General features: G+C 50.0%; 2 protein-coding genes across 2 annotated transcripts; both read left to right on the top strand.

The window, feature by feature from the left end:
* The first annotated feature begins 2,501 nt into the window (after positions 1–2,501).
* On the top strand, positions 2,502–7,523 carry TCF23 (transcription factor 23). Its single transcript, XM_059660329.1, has 3 exons — positions 2,502–4,111; positions 4,863–5,105; positions 7,040–7,523. The coding sequence occupies exons 1-3, from the start codon at positions 3,890–3,892 to the stop codon at positions 7,217–7,219; spliced, it is 645 nt and encodes a 214-aa protein (XP_059516312.1). The 5' UTR covers positions 2,502–3,889; the 3' UTR covers positions 7,220–7,523.
* A 9,037-nt stretch (positions 7,524–16,560) lies between these two features.
* LOC132213839 (putative MAGE domain-containing protein MAGEA13P) lies at positions 16,561–18,064 on the top strand. The gene has a single exon (XM_059660750.1). The coding sequence runs from the start codon at positions 16,561–16,563 to the stop codon at positions 17,545–17,547; it is 987 nt and encodes a 328-aa protein (XP_059516733.1). The 3' UTR covers positions 17,548–18,064.
* Positions 18,065–20,523: the final 2,459 nt, after the last annotated feature.

The following is a 20,523-nucleotide window of genomic DNA, read 5'->3' as shown; positions in this document are numbered from 1 at the left end:
TTCTCCGTGACATCTAGTGCCTGTGTCACAAATGTCAGGTGTGACATCATAGGTTCTCTGCCTCTAGGCTCTGGGACCTTCTTTCAGAGACCATCCACAGGCTGGCCTTTGACAAAACTGAAGCAGGCAAAATTCTCTGGGGCACTCGTCTCCTTTTTGGGCCCCCCGTTACCGCCTCTGCTCTCTGCCCATATACCACTCCCTCCACCAAGGGTTCCCCTGAACCACACAGCCTATTTGGGCTGGGTCCTCCCTTCAACTTCTTATTTTCCCTTGCTTTCTGAGCAGGGCTCATGCTCCACACCCCCTTTAGGATATCCTATATAATAAAAGGCTAATATGCAAATTGACTGAACAGTGGAATGACTGGTCACTATGATGTGCATTGACCACCAGGGGGCAGACGCTCAATGCAAGAGCTGCCCCCTGGTGGTCTGAGTGCTCCCACAGGGGGAGTGCCACTCAGCCAGAAGCCGGGCCCATGGCTGGTGAGCTCAGCGGCAGTGGTGGGAGCCTCTCCTGCCTCCGTGGCAGCGCTAAGGATGTCTGACTGCTGGCTTAGGCCCGCTCCCCATTGGAAGTGGGCCTAAGCTGTCAGTTGGACATCCCCCGAGGGCTCCCAAACTGCGAGAGGGTACAGGCCGGGCTAAGGGATTCCCCCCCACCCCCCACCGCACCGAGTGCACAAATTTCGTGCACCAGACCTCTAGTGTTTATATATTTTAATAATTATTTTCTTAACAGCTTTATTGATATATAATTCACATACCATACAACCCACATCTGTCACTTCACTGTTTTCCAGTATGCTCACACAGCTGTGCAGCCATCAACACAATCTAATTTCAGAACATTTTCATTACCCCCGTCCCTAAAAGCCCATCCCCATTAGCAGTCACTCTTCCTTCCTCCCTGCCCCTTGGCCCTGGAAACAATAAACCTACTTTCTATCTCTATGGATTTGCATATTCTAGGCATTTCAGACCAATGGAATCATAGAATATGTGGCCATTTGTGTCTGGCTTCTTTCACGTCACATAATGTTTTCAAAGTTAATTCATGTTGTAGCATGTGTCATTACTTTATTCCTTTTTATTGCCAAATAATACTCTTTTAAATGCCTATATCATATTTTGCTTTCTCAATAATCAATTGATGGATATTTTGTTGGTTTTACTTTTTTGGTAATTATGAACAATGCTGCTATGAGCATTCTTGTACTAGTTTTGCATTGGCGTACATTTATCTTGAATAGATAACTAGGAGTAGAATTGGTGAGTCTAAATTTAATTTAATTTTTTTATTTTTATTTTTTATTTTTTTTTATATTTAATTTTAAAAATCTTTTAAAAACTGTTTGTATATTGTCCTAGCCAGTTTGGCTCAGTGGGTAGAGCATCGGCCTGTGGACTGAAGGGTCCCAGGTTTAATTCCATTCAAGGGCACATGCCCTGGATTGCAGGTTCAACTCCCAGTAGGGGATATGCAGGAGGCAGCCAATCAATGATTCTCTCTCATCATTGATGTTTCTATCTCTCTCTCCCTCTCACTTCCTCTCTGAAACCAATAAAAAAATATATATTTTAAAAATCTCTGTTTAAAGAAAACGTTTGTATTGATTTTAGAGAGGATGCTCTAAGGAAAGAAAAAGAAATAAGAAATAGCCCTGGCCGGCTTGGCTCAGTGGATAGAACATCAGCCTGCGGACCGATGGGTCCCGGGTTCGATTCCGGCCAAGGGCACATGCCTGGGTTGCGGGCTTGATCCCCAGTAGGGGGTGCGCAGGGGGCAGCCAATCAATGATTCTCTCTTATCATTGATGTTTCTGTCTCTCCCTCCTCCCTTCCGCTCTGAAATCAATAAATATATTAAAAAAAAAAGAAAGAAACAAGAAATATAAAGATTGGAAAGGAAGAGATAAAATTGCCATTATTTTATCTACTTAGAAAAACCAACAGGATACTAGCACTAACAAAGTTCAACAAGATTGCTGGATTCAAGATAAACTTTTAAAAACCTAATAGCACATCTTTGGGATGGTGGCCTGCGAGACGGAAGACGAATGGGAATGGGATAAAAGGAAATGGAGGGCAGGTGGGAGCGAGGCCAACAGCCGGCCCCGTGTGTGCCAAAGACGCGGTGCCACGAACTGACAGAATTGAGTGTATGTTTAAGTCTCTGCATCAGGCGTAAAAAAAAAAAAAAAAAAAGGAAGAAGAAAACGCTTGGTGCGCATCTTTCAGTCTCCTTTCTCTATGTTCACCTAAGTGCATAAACCAGCCGTGGGCAAACTACGGCCCGCGGGCCGGATCCGGCCCATTTGAAATGAATAAAACTAAAAAAAAAAAAAAAAGACCGTACCCTTTTATGTAATGATGTTTACTTTGAATGTATATTAGTTCACACAAACACTCCATCCATGCTTTTGTTCCGGCCCTCCGCTCCAGTTTAAGAACCCATTGTGGCCCTCGAGCCACAAAGTTTGCCCACCCCTGGCATAAACCTTCACACAGCTTTGGTTTTGGTGTTTTTCCTCCTGGCTGGATCTTATTATACCCGTTGGTTTACAAATAAGTTTTTTCACTTCATTGCGCAGCTCGGAGAGCTGTCCCTGTCATTTTACGGAGGTCTGTCTCATTCTCCCTATCACTGATGGATATTCAGTCAATTTTACTTGTCTTCTCTTTTCCGTTCTCTCTGGTCAGCTGGGTGTCTGCCTCGCGGTACCTACAGTCGCCTTTGTTTCTCTGTCCTCTCTGTACCTTCCCTTATGGGTCTCCCCTGGAGTTCAAGATTGAGGGACAAGGGACATGCCAGACGATTCTGCTGCAGGCAGAGGTTGCAACTTGAGGCCAGGCAGGGGCTACTGTGGCAGATTTGCTATTTCTTCAGCCGCCTGCTCCTAAGTAGCTGTATGGAGGATACAACGCCACTCAGCAAACATCCTGGTCCTTGCCTTCATATCTCTCCCTTCTGGCTTGGGGACAGACAGGTGAGTAACTCAGCCCCGGCAGAACAGTTTGGGGTGAGGGCAGTCTTCTAAGTCCACTAACTGCCTGGGTTTCCATACCCACATCACTTACTAGATGTTTGACGCTGGGCAAGTTATTTCACCTCCTGACACTCAGTTTTCCCATCTGTAAAATGAGGATGTGAGAGTCTATTTTCTTACAAGGTTGAAAGAAAGATAATACACTTAACGTGCTTAGCGTACTGCCTGGCAGTGATTTGAGGACTTTGAACTGTTAGGAAGCCAGCCAGGGTGTGGTCAAGCATAAACAGAGCCCCGGTGAAACAGCGAGGCCTGGGTTCCGGGTTCCGGGCCTTCCCAAAAGAAGCCACAACCTGCAGATGGGCAGCCTTCCCCTGGCAGAGTGGGAGCAGGCATTCTAGGGGGCAGAGAGGTACAAGGAAAAGCACTGGGTTGAAAACCCGAGGTACGCATGGGGAGTAAAAGTCCTTCTAAGGATGTGTGCAGAGAAGAAGGAGGTTCAGGACCCCTCCATGAACTCGAACCCCAAAGCGAAAGCCGCAGGTCTATCATAAGACTGCTGTCAGGGCCAGGCAAGGCTCCTAGAAGGACGCTCCCTTCCCACCACCCTCCTGCCTTCTTCAGCAGGGCCTCTCCCAGGGCTTGGTCACTCCCAGCACGCAGCACCCCCACCCACCGCTGGTTGGGAGGCAGGCAGGAGGTTTTTTGCGGGGGCTGTGCCGGTGGGCGGTTTTCCCAGAGCACGAAGCGAGGCAGGACTGCGTTGGCGCCAGCTCCCTCAGATATAGACACTGCTGGCCAGATGACCAGCCTGCCCGGCTAGCTTGAGCCCAAGGACTCCCTCAGGCACTGTGCTCCTGTCCTGGGAGCTGTGACACCAAATCCCTAGGGTGTGGCATGTCACAGAGAAAGGCCAGAGGGGCACTGGCCATGCCGGGAGTGGGGCAGAGCCCGGCAAAGGCCAGGCCGAGGCTGCTAGCAGGCACCCACAGCCGGAGGAGCCGTCTGAGCAGGACCAGGCAGGACCTGTGGGAAGGGACCGGCTGGAGCAACCAGAGGTGGAGCAGAGCTGCCCCTGCCCCCAGAGGGGCCAGCACCGGGAGCCCGGCTGGTGTCAGGGTAAGGAAATAGGGCCCTGCAGAGGGAGCTGGGGAGGCAGGGGTTGGAGGGGTTGAGAGAGGTCACCTCCGATGGCAGAGCGCCAGTCAGTGTTACCATCCCTGCCCTAAATAGGGGACCCTGGCCCCTTCGACTCTAAGGCTCCATGCTTTGTGGTTGGATAAGCTGAGAGTGTGGCTAAGAGACCTGGCCCAACTCACTTCTCTCCAGGACACTAAGCCTGGAGGAGTGATGTGAATTTCCCGAGGCCCCAGGGCAACAGTCAGCAACCGCAGGGCCAGGACTTGAGCCTGTGATTTGAGCCCAGTCTGGTGTCATTTCCTCTTTACCACAGCTGCCTCTTCTTCTCAGATGACCCTGGGCCAAGGGTCATCTCTACTGAGCAGGACATGGCTCTGTGCTCCCTGTGGCCCAGGGCACCTGATCCGCAGGATTCAGACCTGGGTGTGGATGGAAGGAGGGCTAGGACGAGGCACCCGGGAGAATTAGAAAGAGTTCAGGATCTCAGGTTCTGAGCCAGCTTTGCCCTCCTGTTCCATCGGACACCAGGCGAGGCCTTCTCTCCATTCCCTCAGCTGTAACGCGGGGCAGGGCCAAGAACCGACAAATTGGGGTGATGTCGCTGGTCCCTGCTGTTCAGAGTGCTACCACTCTGACGGAAGACCTCACACTAGAATGCTCTTAGAAGCCGGGGCCTGGGGGTGGGGGTGAGGGCGTCCGGTCAGACTCACTCACCCTGTCCTCTGTGCAGAGTGAGGTCAGTCCTGAGAACGCCGCGCGGGAGCGGAGCCGGGTGAGGACACTGCGCCAGGCCTTCCTGGCCCTGCAGGCCGCTCTGCCTGCCGTGCCCGCGGGCACCAAGCTCTCCAAGTTGGATGTGCTGGTGCTGGCCACCAGCTACATAGCCCACCTCACCCGCACGCTCGGCCACGAGTTGCCTGGCCCCGCCTGGCCACCCTTCCTGCGTGGACTCTGCTTCCTGCACCCTCTCAAGGTAGGCCACGGGGCCAGGGCCTCGGGGAAGGGGGTTTGGGGTAGAGGGATACTGGACTCGGGTCCCGGCCTGCAGTGGGGAGTGGTGATTGGAAATGACTTTATGAGAATGTGGTTCCAGGGACATTCATGGAGGCCCCAAGACTGGGGGGTGCCTAGTGTCAGGGGAGAAAAAGGACCAGGTTCCAGGCTGGTGCCTGGGAAAGGAACCACGCCTCGGAGAGTCTTGGATGTGGGGGGTATGGTCCCCTGTCCTTGGAACTTCTGTGGCAGGAGAGATGCCCTCTGGGAGAGCAATAGTCTAAGAAAGCATCGCTCTAGAAGCCACCAAGCTGGGGGCACCACCTACCAGACTGCAATCCACCTGTCCCGAACCTTGCTTATATTATACTAGAGGCTTGGTGCATGGATTCATGCACGGGGGGGCGGCGGGGGGGGGAGGTGTCCCTCGACCTGGCCTGCAGGGATCAGGCTGCACCAGCTCTCAGACATCCCCTGAGGGGTCCCACATTGCAAGAGGGTGGTTCTCTGATGATGCACCCTAGAATCAGGCTCCCTCCTCTCTGGTTCCGGTTGTGTCACCCAAGAACCCCAGCTGCCAAGTCACCTCAGCTCAGCAGCTCCTCAATTGAGCATCTGCCCCCGGTGGTCAGTGCCTGTCATAGCTATCAGCCAGCCAGTCTTAGGCTTTTATATAGATAGATGTGGGAGGAAAGGTAACATGAGTCTTACTTCTTTTCCAGGGCATGAAATGAGACTATTCATAAAAAGTATAATTAACAGTAAATCACTGTCTCAATAATAGCTAACAGTATTTGGATGCTAAAGTTATGCCAGGAGCTGTGCTTTAGTGCATTTTTATCTTTTAATCCACACAAGAACCAAAGCAGGGCTGCTTTACAGATGAGGAAGCCGGAGTTCAGGGAGATTAAGTGGCTAAATGTTTGAACCCAAGAGTGTCTGCCTTCAGACCCCCTCCCTTGCTCACAGCCACCAAGCAGGCCCAGGAGACGGCATGTAAATTGCTGGTTGTGGTGTATAACTGTGCTACAAAGGAAGAGACATTCTACCCCTGAGGGTAGCATTGTAATGGGGTCAACTTTATTTTTAGGGAGGCTACTTTTCACCATCTGTCTCCCCTAAACACCATAGTTCTGAAATGTCTTGAAACTTGAGATTTTTAAATTTTATTTCATGCAAATGTAGCCAAAATGCAAGAATTTGAGACTAAATGGGGGCGACTCGGAAGTACTGACAGTGGCACCTGGGGTACATAGTTGTTGCCTTAGCTGTAAGATGATGATCCAAGTGAGGCCACTGCATGGAGGAAGCAATGGATAAATGTATTGAAGAATGAACCAATGAGAGCCGGGTAAGGTCTGGAGCTCTGACAGTGGAGCTGGTGAGCCAGGAGCAGTGCCCCTCACCCCAGCCCCCAGGCGGAGGGGTTGCCAAGGGGAGGGCAGACCTCAGGGAAAATCAACCTGGGACTTTTTAGGACTGCCCACACTCCTGCTGGAAGGAGGGACAGTCTTGGGAGGTCCCCAGTCATAGGGTGCGGGCACTGACATCTGGGTCAGAGGCACTTGGGTGGGAGGCTGTGCAAGAGAAGGGGTCAGGACGGATCAGGGTCAGGAGTCTTTTCTTGCCCTCCCCCCGCCCCACTCCCAGCTCTTACTGTGGGGTGGGGGGAGGGAAAGAAAAGACTGAGGGCTGAGCCGGCCCCTCAAGCGCTTCCCCGCCAGGCTCAGGTGGTCAGAATGCATGGGGCCAGGAATGGTGGTGCGTTGGAGCCTACTGTCTCCAGAGCAGTCACGACAGGGGAGGGCTTCAGGGAGGGGGGCCAGGGAAGGCGGACTTTGGGTGCCAAGGACTACGAGAGGCCCCAATAGTGAGCGTGACTCACTCCTCACTTTCCATCTCCGTGTCTTGCAGAAGTGGCCAATGAGATCGCGTCTCTATGCTGGAGGCCTGGGGTGCTCTGGCCTTGACTCCACCACAGCCACCAACCTGGGCCAAAGAACAAAGGAGGCAGAGGCCAGGCCCCCAGCCCCTGGAGAGGCAGATGCTCTCCTCCGCACCAGGCCGCTCCCACCCGTTCTTGGTGATAAATGACCTTCACGCTCACCTTCACTCCTGGTCTGCGACTCAAGCTTAGGGACCTGGTTTCTTCTCTACCAGGCCCTGCCTGTCTGCACGCTGACTCTTACCCTATGGATCTGACTCAGCCCCAGGTTCCAGCCTGCAGACCAGACAAAGCCGCGGGCACGTCTGCGATGGAGTGCTCAGGGGCACCAGGGAGTCCACCCTCATCATGGCACCAGGGGCAACTCCCAGTGGCTCTTCCGTGGCAGCTACAGGGAAATGGGAGAGGAAGGGGTTTGATTGGGTTGGAGGTTGAGTTATGGCACTACCCCTTGCTCCCTGCCCCAAAGTTCCTGCAAACCATCTGAAATTGCAAGCAGAGGGAGGGGCCTAGGATGGCAGCAGCTGCAGGGGCTGATGGGACCAGACAAGCTCCTGGCCGCTGTGCGTGTGAACAGAGCTGGGCTGGGGTCGCATGAGCAGAGGGGAAACTGAAGAAGGGAACGTTTTGTTATTTCACCACGACGTACACGGATGTCGAAGAGGCAGGACGGCGTTTAGGAGGCTTGTCTCTGCGTTATGGTCTCCAGCTGCCCCTCGCCACCCCAGTGTCTCCCCCTCGGGGCCCTGCGCCCCTCCACTCTTTCCTTGATACGAGTTCTATTCACAGGTGAAGAGTTCTATTCACAGGTGAAGCCATAAAGCTCGCATGGCTCACATTCCGGTTTCCTAGTCCCCACTGCCCCCCGAGGCAGCGCCACCTCAAGGAACCCGCAGCACCTTAAGGCCTTGCATAAGAAGAGTGTCGATTGGTGCAATTACATCCTTGAAGGACCTTAGAAGAAGAATGTGTATCGCTTCCAGGGGATGATAATTGCAGTCTTCTCTTTCCATTATGTTAGGAATCCAACCTCCAGGAAAAACAAGATCCGGGTCCAGAGGGATTCGTGTACGATTTTGGCCTAAGGACTCACTGGCTCTAACGTTATTTCTACAATCTGTCTACAGATGACCTCTCCAGGGTCAACTCCTTCCCACAGACACTGCCCGCCCAGGCTCTCCCTAGGTCCTGCCACGGGGAGCCAGACATTTGATAGCGTTCTAGTGGAATTTACCTCTGGTCCTGAAGAAATAGTTTGAGGACTAATCACAGAGTTTGCACATACTGGAAGGAATCCAGGTATCGCTTCAGGAGCCCGAAGTCCAGACAGAGAAAGAATCACCTTTTTGTGGAGTGAGAGGGGATGGGTGAAGGCGACGAGAATCCCGAGTACAGAGTGCCCGCCGTAGAGCCACCATCGCCACCATGAGAGTACGTGAGGTTTGGGGCCGCCTGGCAGTGGCTGGCGTCACCGGTGTGATGAGTTGCTGTTCTTCCACAGGGCTGGCCCGGGGGGCAGGGGGAAGGGGACTGGAGGGGTGACTCAGCAAGTTGGGGTGGAGGCAGGAGAAAAGACACAGAACGTCCTAGTCAGGCGGCATGGATGTGGGAGAGCAGCTGGACTGTGGCTGGGAGCCATGGGGAGAGGGCCTGGGCCAAGGCTGACCTCGTAAATCTACTGAGTCTCTGCTGAGGGCCTGGAGAGCTTGTGCAGAGCTGCTCTGGGCAGCTGGACGGGGCCTGGCAGGGCCAGAGACCAGGTGTGGGTGGGCACGAATGCAGTGTTCTTCACAGACCATAAAAGTCCAGCTCGAGTGTCCTACTCTTCAACCAATGAGCGGCATCTCCCTGGCTGAGTTTGAGGGTGATAGGAAGAGGAGCAGGTCACAGTCTCCCTCCAGGAATGAAACTGGGAAAGCGGGCGATGAGTGTGCATGGGGAGACCCTACCTCACCCCTGATCCTGCCTGTGACAGCTCTTACCCCCCCCCCCCCCCCCCCAAGCATCGGATCTCTCCTGATAACTGAGGAAACTGGTTTGGAGCTTGCCCCATCCCACCCAGGTCAGACTCCGTCCTGTGCCCTGGGTGGGTGAGGGGCGCCCACGTCACCCTGGTAGAGAAGACAGGAGGGCAAAAGACGGAGGAAGTGGTGGAGGGCTGAGGAAGGGCGAGGGCGCATTACAGGGCTCTAAGGCTGCCTCCAATGTGGAAAACAATTCTTTTTCATAAAAGTGTTATATATGTTCGCACGTAGTGGGCTAGTAAATGTTATTTTAAAATAAATATTCTTTAAAAGTCTCTATTTTCATGTCTAATATGGTGACTGTCAATAGAAACAACTCACAAGAGTAAAAGCTCACCGGAGTCCTATTTCTTAAAGAATGTCAAGGGGTCCTGAGCCCGAAGGTTTAGGATTTTTGCTCCGGAAGAAATCCGTGATGGTCAAGGGAAGAGCCCTCCTCACCCCCTGATCCTGGAAATCCGTGATGGTCAAGGGAAGAGCCCTCCTCACCCCCTGATCCTGGACGTGACAGCTCTGCCCTCTGCCTTGGGCGGACAGTGAGTGGGTTTTGGTCTTTGAGAGACAAAGGGCTGGGGGGTTCCGGGGTGCCTGGCAGAGTGTGGGCAGAGGCCTGCGTCCTGATCGTTAGGTCTCCTGGGGAATGAAGGCAGGGCTGCTCCCCGCGTGGACCCGGCTGTCCTCAGGCTCTGCCGCGGCCTCCTTGTCTCTGATGCCCTTCAGCATCCCATGACTCCTCTTTTGGGGAGCACTGTGGTGCCCCCAGAGGGGTCCTGCGGACACCGAGCAAAGGGTGTGAGGGGGGGTGAACAGGAGACAAAGGGCTGGGGTAGCGACCCAAGCAGAAAAGGTGAGAGGCCCTGCTCCGAGCCCAGCGAGAAGGGAGAGCAGCTGGAGGGGAGAGGAGAGGAGAGGCCAGCACGCTGTGCTCTCTCCCCGCTCAGACCCCTCTGCCCACCAGGCCAGAGCTCTCCTGAGGAGCCAGGGCAGCTCTGCAGCTTGGTCCAGGCTCAGGCAAATACCAGAGGAAGGGGTGCTGGGTGGGGGAGACAGCAAAGGGATGGAAGGGAGCCCAAAGGTCTGGCAGCGATCTGGAGAGGGAAGGAAGGGGCAATCTGACAACATAGGTGCCACCTGGCTGTAGCTTCTGCAGCTTCTGAGGACACAGGCAGGAAGGCAAGGAGTGTTGGCAACACGGGGTAAATGGTCTGAGGGTTCAGGATTCGCCCTGCATTCTCCCTGAAGGCAGAGGAGCCTTTGAGTCTCTCACCCTGTGGCCCGTGCACACCCGGCAAGCACACCGCCACCGGTCCCCACGCCCCGGCCTCCAAAGGAACCACCACAGTCCCTGCTTCGATGACGAGAACCCCCAGGGGTGACTATCTATCTCCTCTCAGTTGAGCCTGGGTTTCCCACTCCGCCCGCCCTAGGGGCTTGGGGGGCACATATGACTTCCCCTCTCTGGGGGTCCTGCCCCCCTAGGGCCTAGGCTTAAGTTGGGAGAGGATCCCCTGACCCCAACACAGCAAGACATCAGCTGCTGAACAGCCAAACAAAGGACGAGGGACCAACCACCTCGACTGCCTAGGGCAGGAGCCGCAGGAATCCGTGTAACTGACAGGAGATACCGGAAAGACAGAAGAGCTGGCCGCCAGCCATCCGTGAGATATTAGCGGGGACAGAAGCAGGAACTAAGGGCCAGAGCCACTGAATAAGCTGAGAAGTGTAAAGGGGCAAAGATGACTGAGGGGTTTTTTCAACCTGAAAATAATAAGAAGTATAACCTAGTTATCAGAATAGAAACCATCTTCCACATGAAGGGTCCCGAAAGGAGAAAAATCGCTGAATGAATCAGGCTGGCCTGAGTGACAACAGTTACATCAGGACTTCAGGGGCTGCCCTAGCTGTTAGGCTCCCTGGATAGAGCGTCGGCCTGCAGACTGACATGCCCAGGTCACAGGCTCGATCCTCAGCGTGGGGCATGCAGGAGGCAGCCGATCAATGATTCCCTCTCATCATTGATGCTTCTATCTCTCTCTCCCTCTCCCTCTCCCTTCCTCTCTGAAATCAATTATATATATATGTATGTATATGTATATGTATATGTATATGTATATGTATATGTATATGTATATGTATATGTATATATATATTACTTCAGGGGGTCAGAACCTCTGGTTGGGTCCCAGTTGGATGGAAATAGCTTCTGTACCACACATCCCAGAAGCCACAGCTCACTGCACAGGGCTCTGGTGAAATACAGGTACCCTCACTCTCTCCTTGGGTGAGGATTAACAACAACAACAAAGATGATGCATAAGACATAAAAAGCATTTTTTAAATGCATTGTTGGGCCAGTAGGAAGATAAAGAAAAGCAATAACAGAAGGGATTAAAAAAAAAAAAGCATAAATCCAAAAATGGTAAGCCTGCACCGAGGCCAGTGCTGCCTTGGCAGCATCTCCAGATTCCTCTGCCCAAGGCCAGGCCTTTAACAGACCAAATCTGGGGACTAGAGACAAAGCCGAAGGCCCACACCAAATAGGATATTGAGTCAGAGACCCTGACATAAAGCAGGGATCCCCAAAGGCAACACCCTCAGTCTATAAAAGAGAGATAAGGATACTTGTCCAAGCAGATCTTGGCTCAGGGTGGGAGTGGGGGGAGTCTTAGATTGCTAAGCCCTTAAACTTTGGGGCGGGGGCGGGGAGGGGGGCTGGGAAAGCAAAAGTTTCAAGTGGTCTTGATTTAGGAGTGTTTCTAGGCATGACCAAGTACAATGCTCTGGAAGAACAGGCTTTAAACCCAGGCTTTGAAGGATCCCCATGGATAAAATTTTAACAAGCTTTCAAATTCATAGCAAACAATTCTGAAAACCAGAAGGAAGCATGCCCCCATAAGGAAGCGAAAGCAGAAACATTGAACTGTAAACTCACACTTGCAGTGACAACAGATATTGTAATTTTTAGGTACAAAATACATATTACGTATGTTGAGTACGTTTAAAGAAATAAAAAGTAATTTGAAAAGACAATGCAGGAACAAGAGCTATCAAATATGACCAGGTAGAATTGGAGAAAAAAATACAATTTCTAGAAATTAAAAATATATTATTTTCATAAAGAACCCAGTGGGTGATTAGAAACTGCCAAAAACAGAACTAGAAAATCAGAAAATAAAGCTGAAGAAATTACTCAGAAATCAGTACATATGAACAAAGAGAGAAAAGAATATAATGTAGGAGAATATCTTCATGACCCTGGAATAAGGGACTATTGCTGAAAGAAGACACAAATAGGATTAATCCTAAAGGAAACGACTGATAAATTGTAGTACATATAATCGGGAACATCTGCCTGGCTGGTGTGGCTTACTTGTTTGGAGCATCATCTGTACCCCGAAAGGTTTCAGATTCTACTTCTGGTCAGGGCACATACCTAGGTTATGGGTTTGATCCCCCTTCAGGTGCATATGGGAAGGCAACCAATCGATGTTCCTTTCTCACATCAGTCTCTCTCTCTCTCTCTCTCTCTCTCTCTCTCTCTCTCTCCCTCTCCCTCTCCCTCTCCCTCTCCCTCTCTCTCTCTCTCTCCCCTCCACTCCCCTCTCTCTAAAATCAATAAGCATATCCTCGGTAAGGATTAAAATTTAAAAAAGGAACATCTATTCATCACAAGACATCACTGAGAGAGTGAAAAAGGCAAGTTCCCAGGCTGGAGAAGATGTTTGTAATACATATAATCAAAGGGGCTTGTATCAAGAATATATTTTAAAATCTTCATAGAGCAATAAGAAAACTGTACATGGGCTAGAGACTTAACCGAGCGCCTTTGTAAAAAGGATATCCAGTTGGCCAAAGCTGGTCAACTTCAATAGTGTAATTTGAAATACTGTATGCAAATTGGCATCACAGTAGTACCACACACGGTTAATAAGTGTATCTATTAAGTCAGCAAGTACACGCCTAGGTATATCACCCCAAATATGAGCGCACAAGTGCATCAAAGGTTATGTGCAAGAATGCTTGTGACAGCATCCTCTGTCACAGCCCCAAGCTGGAAACTTATATTCTTTTCCTAAGCTGCTGGAGCTGGGCTTCTGCAAACCGTATGTGGATTTGTCGCTGGCACCTTGTGAGGCTCTGCCAGTAAGGGGTGCTAGAGGAAGCCGGCAAGGCTGGAGGGAAGCACCTGCTTCTTTCTGTTGGCTTTGGGCACCTGGAGTCTCCTGGTGGCAACAGCTGTTCACCTTGGCAGCTGGGCTTGATTCGCCTTTTCAGCGTTTCCCTCTTCTCAGAACCAGCAGTCATCGTGTACCTCAAACACGTTGCTCCAATTCTTCCTCTGAGGTCTGAGTTCCACTTCCCTCATGCTCTTCCTCCAACCTTCTGCGTTCCAGTAACTCCCCCTTCTTCCCTTTGTTCACCCCAGCGCCTCCCGGGGCTTCCTTCAGTTGCCACCTCTGTTTCCTTTGGCCTTTGAGGTCCTTAGAAAAGCTCCCTCTGGTTTTTACGCGACTAGATGCAGCCAAGATTCCATTCTTTTCGCATCCGGCCAGCCCCCTGTTTTAAACAGGGCATGTCAGGGCTGCACACTGGTTGGTAAGGGTCACAGAGCCTCACAGCCTGGCTTGGTCGCTTGTCGATGGCTTCTTGACATGGTTACAGAAATCGACCAGAGCCAGACAGCAGAGCATCCTGGGGGTTTACTGCTGCGACTGCCCCCCAGGAGGACAACTAGGGTCACAACAATCTTTGTGAACACTGTCTGGCTGGGCTTTGATCTTTCTCCTGTGAGTGGGAAAATGGCGTCTTTTTAAAAGTCTTCATGGCCTTCCCCAGATAGGCTGCGGAGGAAACTGGATTTGAGAACCTCACATTCCAGAGGCACCATGCTGTTACTATGGCCACCACTGTGTACATGTGCACCAGTGTTTAATAACGTCACTGCTAGGGCTGATTCTTTAACCAGATTGTAAACATGCGTACGGAGCTTGCCCAACAAAGGAACAAAACGTTTGTGCAATTTGTAAGCAAAACAACGTGAGCTAAGCGTACGTGGCTCGGTGGTTGAGCGTTGACCTATAAATCAGGAGGTCACAGTTCAATTCCAGGTCAGGGCATATGCCCGGGTTGTGGGTTCGATCCCCAGTATGGGGCATGCAGAATGCAGCTGATCAGTGATTCTCTCTCATCATTGATGTTTCTATCTCCCTCTCCCTCTTCCTACCTCTCTGATAAATAATAAAAATATATTTAAAATAAAATAAAACAACAACGTGAGCTAACATCTCAATGGGCCAGGATCTTTCAGTGTTCTTCCCCCACAGGCTTGCCCCAGCCATTACAAACGATTTCTCCTGCCCCCAGAAATCCCCGGGGTATGTAATTCTCCTAACCCAGTTAAGCACGCACCTCTGTAGTTCCCACCATTTTCAATCTGTGTCTAAAGAAAGCAGAACACAAGCTGCTTATTCAAACATCTATTTTTCGTTTTAAGCCAGCATATTCTCATAAGGTTTTCCCTAATGTTATTCGTTCTAGATTGTGCCAATCTTTAGTCTTCCCAGGGGCAATACCCAACCTCTTGGGATCTCAAATGTTCTGACCGCAAATGCAACTTCCCTCATGCCTGCCACTCCTAGAGTCACGCCCTGTACCCCATCTCCAGAATCTGTTTCAGGAATTCTGATGTGGTATTGTGATCCCTATCTCCTATTCTTCTGTCTCACTTAGGCTAGTGTTTGCGGTCCAGTATCCCTTCAATCTGACTGATGAGATAGGAGGACCCTGTTTTTTAGTTAATCCTCCCCTGAGGATATTTTCCCATGTGTTTTTAGACAGTGTAAGGGAGGGGAGAGACAGAGAAACATTCATGTGAGAGAGACTCGTGGATTGGTTGCCTCCTACACATGCTGGGGGGTGTGGGGGGGCGGTAGGGCAGGAATCGAGCCTGCAATCGAGGTACATGCCCTTGACTAGACTCGAACCTGGAACCCTCAGTCCACTGGCTGATGCTCTATCCACTGGGTGAGCCTTTCTTAAACAGATAGGAATGCTTTTCAGTTCCGAAGCCTCTCCTAGACCAGGTTAGTTTCCCTTCGGGCACTCCCCAAGAGCTTTGCTCTGCACCTGTGCGGGTGAATACCAGCCCCCGGAGGGAGCCTGGGAAGCAGAGACACCTACTCTGCGCCTGCGTGAGGAACCCAGCCACCCAGCCCTCTATAAGCCAGACCCCAGCAGGAGTTCAGGAGCCGTATCTTCATTAAGTGTGTGCTCCCTTGATGCATCAAGCCCCCTCTGCCTTGTTTTCAGTAAACCTCTTCTTTTTGAATCTGTTTCACTTCCTCTCTTGATTTCAGAACCCCTGCTCTGGTGACACGGAGACCTCTAATCCATTGACCACCTCTGCTTACTAACCATCTTCCCTCGGGCCCTTACCACCTCTTTACTTGTCCCAGATTCCATGTTCCTAACTAGAATCGCTCCCTTGCAAATGACCCTCATCCCCTGCCCCTCCCCCTCCATTGCTTTTGCTTGGCAGCATCTTGACCCTGTGCTATCATCACTGTCGTTCCATTCCAGGCCTTTCCTGCACACACGACTGTGCTCCCTGGCCTCCCTTGAAAGTCTCACCACGCGTCTCAGATGGGTACCCGACACTCTGTGGCAGCCTTCCCAGACATGTTTTCTTTCCCACGTTCTAGCACATTTATTTCCCACTTGCCTTCACCACGCACTTCAAGGAGAAAGCAAGAGCAGTGGGCAGGGACACCTCCATCATGACGCCAGCCGTCACACCTGCCCATCTCCCCGCTGTGTGCCCAGGCTCACGCTGGATGAGGCTTGCCCTTCTGAAGAGCCCCAATCTTAAAATCATGCCCTCTGGAACTTTCTATGCATCACTCATCCATCAGCTCCTTCAGAGGATCCGCCCGAGGCTCCTCACGTGGGAGTGACGCAGTTCTGAGGCAAGTATTGCTTGAGGCTTTGAGGTGTTTTGAAATAAGTAAATTGCTTTTGCCATAAAAAAAAGTTTACGTGTCTAATTCTGTATGAAACACTGGGAAGTGGGAGGCTACGGACGGAAAGCATAAATGAGGAGCTTGTTGATGAAAGAAAGGAGGGAAGGAACGGCAGAAGAAGAGAAGGAAGAGCGAGGAAAGGCGCGCTCCTCTGCAGGATCCTCATCAAAATATTTCCCAGGTCTTGGGAACCAAAGGGGGAAAACGGCATAGGCAGATCCTAATATTCTAAAACCGCAATCCGACGTTCCGCCTTGGGAGTCAGAGGGTGAAGCAGCTTCCTGCCGGACTCCAATCTCAGAGGGAGGAGTGAGTGGACCTGCTAGGGAAGCGAAGCCTTTGTCAACAGAGGGAAGACGCCCAGGCCCTGCCAGGCGTCGAGGCCACTAGCCCCCATCACCCAACCTGCTGCGCACACTCCTGCTGCCGCCTCCGACACAAGTCATCATGCCTCGCCGTAAGAAGAGTCAGTGCCCCAAGCCCAAACAAAGCCTCCAGGCCCCAGTCGAGGCGCCAGGCCTCGGGGCTGCACAGGCTCCTCTAACTGAGGAGGGAGCTGCCTCCACCTCTCTTTCTGCTTTGATTGAGCGCATCATAGAGGTTGTGATGGCTGCTGGAATATCAAGTGTTTCCCAGAATTCCCAGAGAGCCTGCTCCTCCTCCACTGCCATCAAAGCCACTCCTTCGAGCAAATCAAATGAGCCCTCCAGCAGCCAAGAAGAGGGTCCAACCACTTTGCAGGCTCCACCAAATCCTGGGTCCTTGTCTGCTGAAGTGCTACAAAATAAGATGTCTGAACTGGTGCGCTTCCTGAGTGTCAAATATGTAACAAAGGAGCCCATCACAAAGGCAGAAATGCTAGAGACTGTCATGAGAGAGCACAAGGATCACTTCCCTGAGGTCTTCAAGAGAGCCTGCGAGTGCATGGAGATTGTCTTTGGCATAGAAGTGAAGGAAGTGGACCCTCCCAGCCATTCCTACGAGCTCGTCAAATTACTAGACCTCACCTACGATGGGATGCTGAGTGATGCCCAGGGCATGCCCAAGACTGGCCTCCTGGTAGTAATCTTGGGCATAATCTTCATGCACGGAAACCGTGCCCCAGAAGAGGTAATCTGGAAAATGCTGAATGTGATTGGGGTGCATGCTGGGAAGAAAGATTTCATCTATGGGGAGCCCAGGAAGCTCATCACTGAAGATCTCGTGCAGGAGAAGTACTTGGAATACCGGCCGGTGCCCGATAGCGATCCTCCGCGCTATGAGTTCCTGTGGGGTCCAAGAGCCCATGCCGAAACCACCAAGATGAAAGTCCTGAAATTTTTCGCCAGGGCCACTGGGAATGACCCCACTGCTCTCTCAGACTGTTATGAGGATGCACTGAAAGATGAGAGAGAGAGAGCTGAGGCCAAAGCTGCCACCGGTGATGGTCAGTAAAAGTCCTAGTGTCACAACCAGCAGCTTCTCCCATCTTGAGTGAAGTCTGAGGAAGCTTCTCAACTTGGTGTTTGAAGAGGGAAATCAGGGTTCTAACTAGTGGATGGATGAATTGCAATTTTTTTTCTTTTTTCTTTTTTCTTTTTGGTATGTTTCAAATGTTCTGCCTCCTAAAAGAATTATTAGCTTCAGAGTCTAGGTTCATAAATGGCATTGGTTATGTATTTAGTGCTGTTTAACAGGTTTAAGGATAAGGATTTTGCTGTTCTATAAAACAAACTGGGGAACCTTCCATCTTACTTTGTGATCTGGAGCAGGATAGCATGGCATTGGAATAGGAATTAGAAATGTGGAAGTGCTCAGCAATGAAACAGATGAGTTCAAGAAATAGAGGGAAATGTACAAGACGGTTATCCTAGGATTCCTATATTACATTTAGTCTGCTGTTTTGTAAATTTAAAGATATATACCTGGATTTGATTGGCTAATTAAAGAATGTATGCAACATTAAATCTTAATAAATGTTAGCCCCAGCTAATAAATAAATAAATAAATAAATAAAACTGCAAGCCAGTTGCATAAGAACATAAATTTGAATCTAGGAAATTTGAGAGAAAATATTTAAATATTTTATGTTTTTGTTTAGAGCTGATATCTATAAAAATCCATTCTATTACACAGACCTATATTATAGAGATGATATATACAAATATTTTATTACTTATGCAAAAAACATGATTTGTTGTGGGTTATAAACTATGGCTTTCTCAGGTTTTGCTGCTACTTGATGGTTCTGAGTATTGGCTTTCTGACAGGGTCTGGAATGAAGCCATTTTTATTAATTTAGTATGTGGCCCCTTTCCGCCCTCAGGCCTCTGTTGTGAAAGTTTTACCTGTGCAAATGTCCTCTGATCTTCTTGTTCTTTTTCTGTAATCAAAAAAATGTCTTTGTTATTTGTAAGAACTTTCTTGTAGACATTTGGCCTCCAAAAGCTTCATACTATCCCCTGTAGATCAGAAATTTATCTTGTAAAATAGCAGTCAGTCTCAAATCTGTACTTACTTAAGTAGCTACTTGAGTTTCTGCATTTTTAAAAATATATTTTATTGATTTTTTACAGAGAGAAAGGGAGAGGGATAGAGAGTTAGAAACATCGATGAGAGAGAAACATCGATCAGCTGCCTCCCGCCCACCCTACTGGGGATGTGCCTGCAACCAAGGTACATGCCCTTGACTGGAATCAAACCTGGGACCCTTGAGTCTGAAGGCCTACGCTCTATCCACTGAGCCAAACCAGTTAGGGCAGAGCTTCTGCATTCTGTTGTTTGCCAAAAAGTTGTAGTTTTATTTTGCTGGCTTCTTCCTTTTGTCAAAGAATTGTTAATATAATCACTAATATAACATATTCGTCGTCTTAAAATGTGTTAGAAGTTTTTGTCTCTGCTCTGATGTAAAGAGATGCAGGCCAAGAAGCCCCCCTTTTCTTCTTCGCTGGATGAAATCAACTCCAGGCATGGTCTGGAATTGCTGCAGCCACCTTGAAACCCCAAGTGGGAACATCATCTACCTGCTGAGAACGGCAAGACAGAAAGATGGACTCATTGGTGGATCTGGGTCGGTAATGACCTTCTCAAGGCTCTGGGCTGACCTTGGTCCACCTAGCCCCTAGGCATCTTGTCTGGGGGTATTGACTGTCCTTGGTGTGTGTGTGTGCGCGTGTGATTACAAAAGCAAGCAAGAATTTATTGACTGCAGCAAAATATACTGAAACAAGGAAGGGCATAGCAGAAGCCAACAGGAGAGCCTAGGCTGGGCTGCCTTGGCTCTCAGGGAAGTCAAAGAACAGGGGACCTTGGAGACAGGGTCAGTGGGTTAGCCTGGGAGGAGCTGCCCTGCCCATAACTCCCCTGGATACAAGTCTCAGGGGCCCCTTAGAGGTTAGGGGATAGGTGCAGTGGCAGTTTGTGTGTGTGTGTGTGTGGGGAGGGGGGGTAGAGGGGAGCAGGAAGGAGAGGGGGAAGGAAATGCTCTCTGGAGGGAGAGCCGAAAACTGTCCTTATTGTGGGCTGTAGTTTTCTTTGCTTGTGATGCCATTGCTACAAACTGCCAATAGGGGAACACCTTTCTATTTGTTTCTGTTGCCCTGAGTCACAGAAGGATGAAATTTACAGGTGGTAAGAAAGTGATTGAGGTGCAAGGGTATTTTTATTTGAATGTTGGCTATGGCACCAAAGGTCAAGTTTGACAGCCTAAAATATCCTGTGCTTAACAACTGTCAGTTTGGGAAGCTAAACCAAGCAAAGACAGTTATGCAAGAGAGCAGCATTATATATGACAAAAGGCAAATCATTAAATGTAATAAAAACAGTACTGTTGTTTTTTTAAAGTATCCAAAACTTTTGACATTTACCCTGATGACTGCTGAGTCCTATATGTACAATTGCAGAAATATCTGTGCACCCTGGCATGGCTGTCTATTTTTGAGAAAACTAATTGGCAGGGAACTTTTTTTTTTACATCAAAAAGGTGATTAAAGAGCATCTAAAGCACCAGAAAAAATAGCATGGTGCAATGGCTGTTTGGCAGCCTTTATACAGGATGTCACAACACATTTCCCAAAACTCTCTTGATGGGAATCCTCCCGGCAACACACAGTGACAGTGAGCTTATCTCATGTGAAAGGTGTGAACACCGTGGATGTGGATTGCCCGGAAGGCGGGCAGTGGTGGAGATTAAAGTGAAATGCTGTCACTGAACATTTGCAGCCTCAGACTTTGGCATCCTAGCCATCGTTCAAAACATGCTCTAACTGGGCAAGAGGGGCCGCATGATCAATTGGTTTGAAAGGCTAAAATGTGGGCGCAAACTCAGTGTCCATTGACGATGAATGGATAAGCAAAATATGGTGTGTATATGTACAATGGAATATATACTTCAACTTCAAAAAGAAGGGAAATTTTGCAGCATGTTGAACA

Source organism: Myotis daubentonii, chromosome 12 (genome assembly GCF_963259705.1).
Source record: "Myotis daubentonii chromosome 12, mMyoDau2.1, whole genome shotgun sequence".
In the NCBI taxonomy this organism is placed as follows: domain Eukaryota; kingdom Metazoa; phylum Chordata; class Mammalia; order Chiroptera; family Vespertilionidae; genus Myotis; species Myotis daubentonii.
This window is presented reverse-complemented; position numbering and strand designations above follow the sequence as displayed.

Coding starts and splice junctions, on each gene's coding strand:
- TCF23 (XM_059660329.1), top strand. CDS start 3,890: ATGTCACAGAGAAAGGCCAGAGGGGCACTGGCCATGCCGGGAGTGGGG. Junction 4,112..4,862: donor GGAGCCCGGCTGGTGTCAGG/GTAAGGAAATAG, acceptor TCCTCTGTGCAG/AGTGAGGTCAGTCCTGAGAA. Junction 5,106..7,039: donor GCTTCCTGCACCCTCTCAAG/GTAGGCCACGGG, acceptor CGTGTCTTGCAG/AAGTGGCCAATGAGATCGCG.
- LOC132213839 (XM_059660750.1), top strand. CDS start 16,561: ATGCCTCGCCGTAAGAAGAGTCAGTGCCCCAAGCCCAAACAAAGCCTC.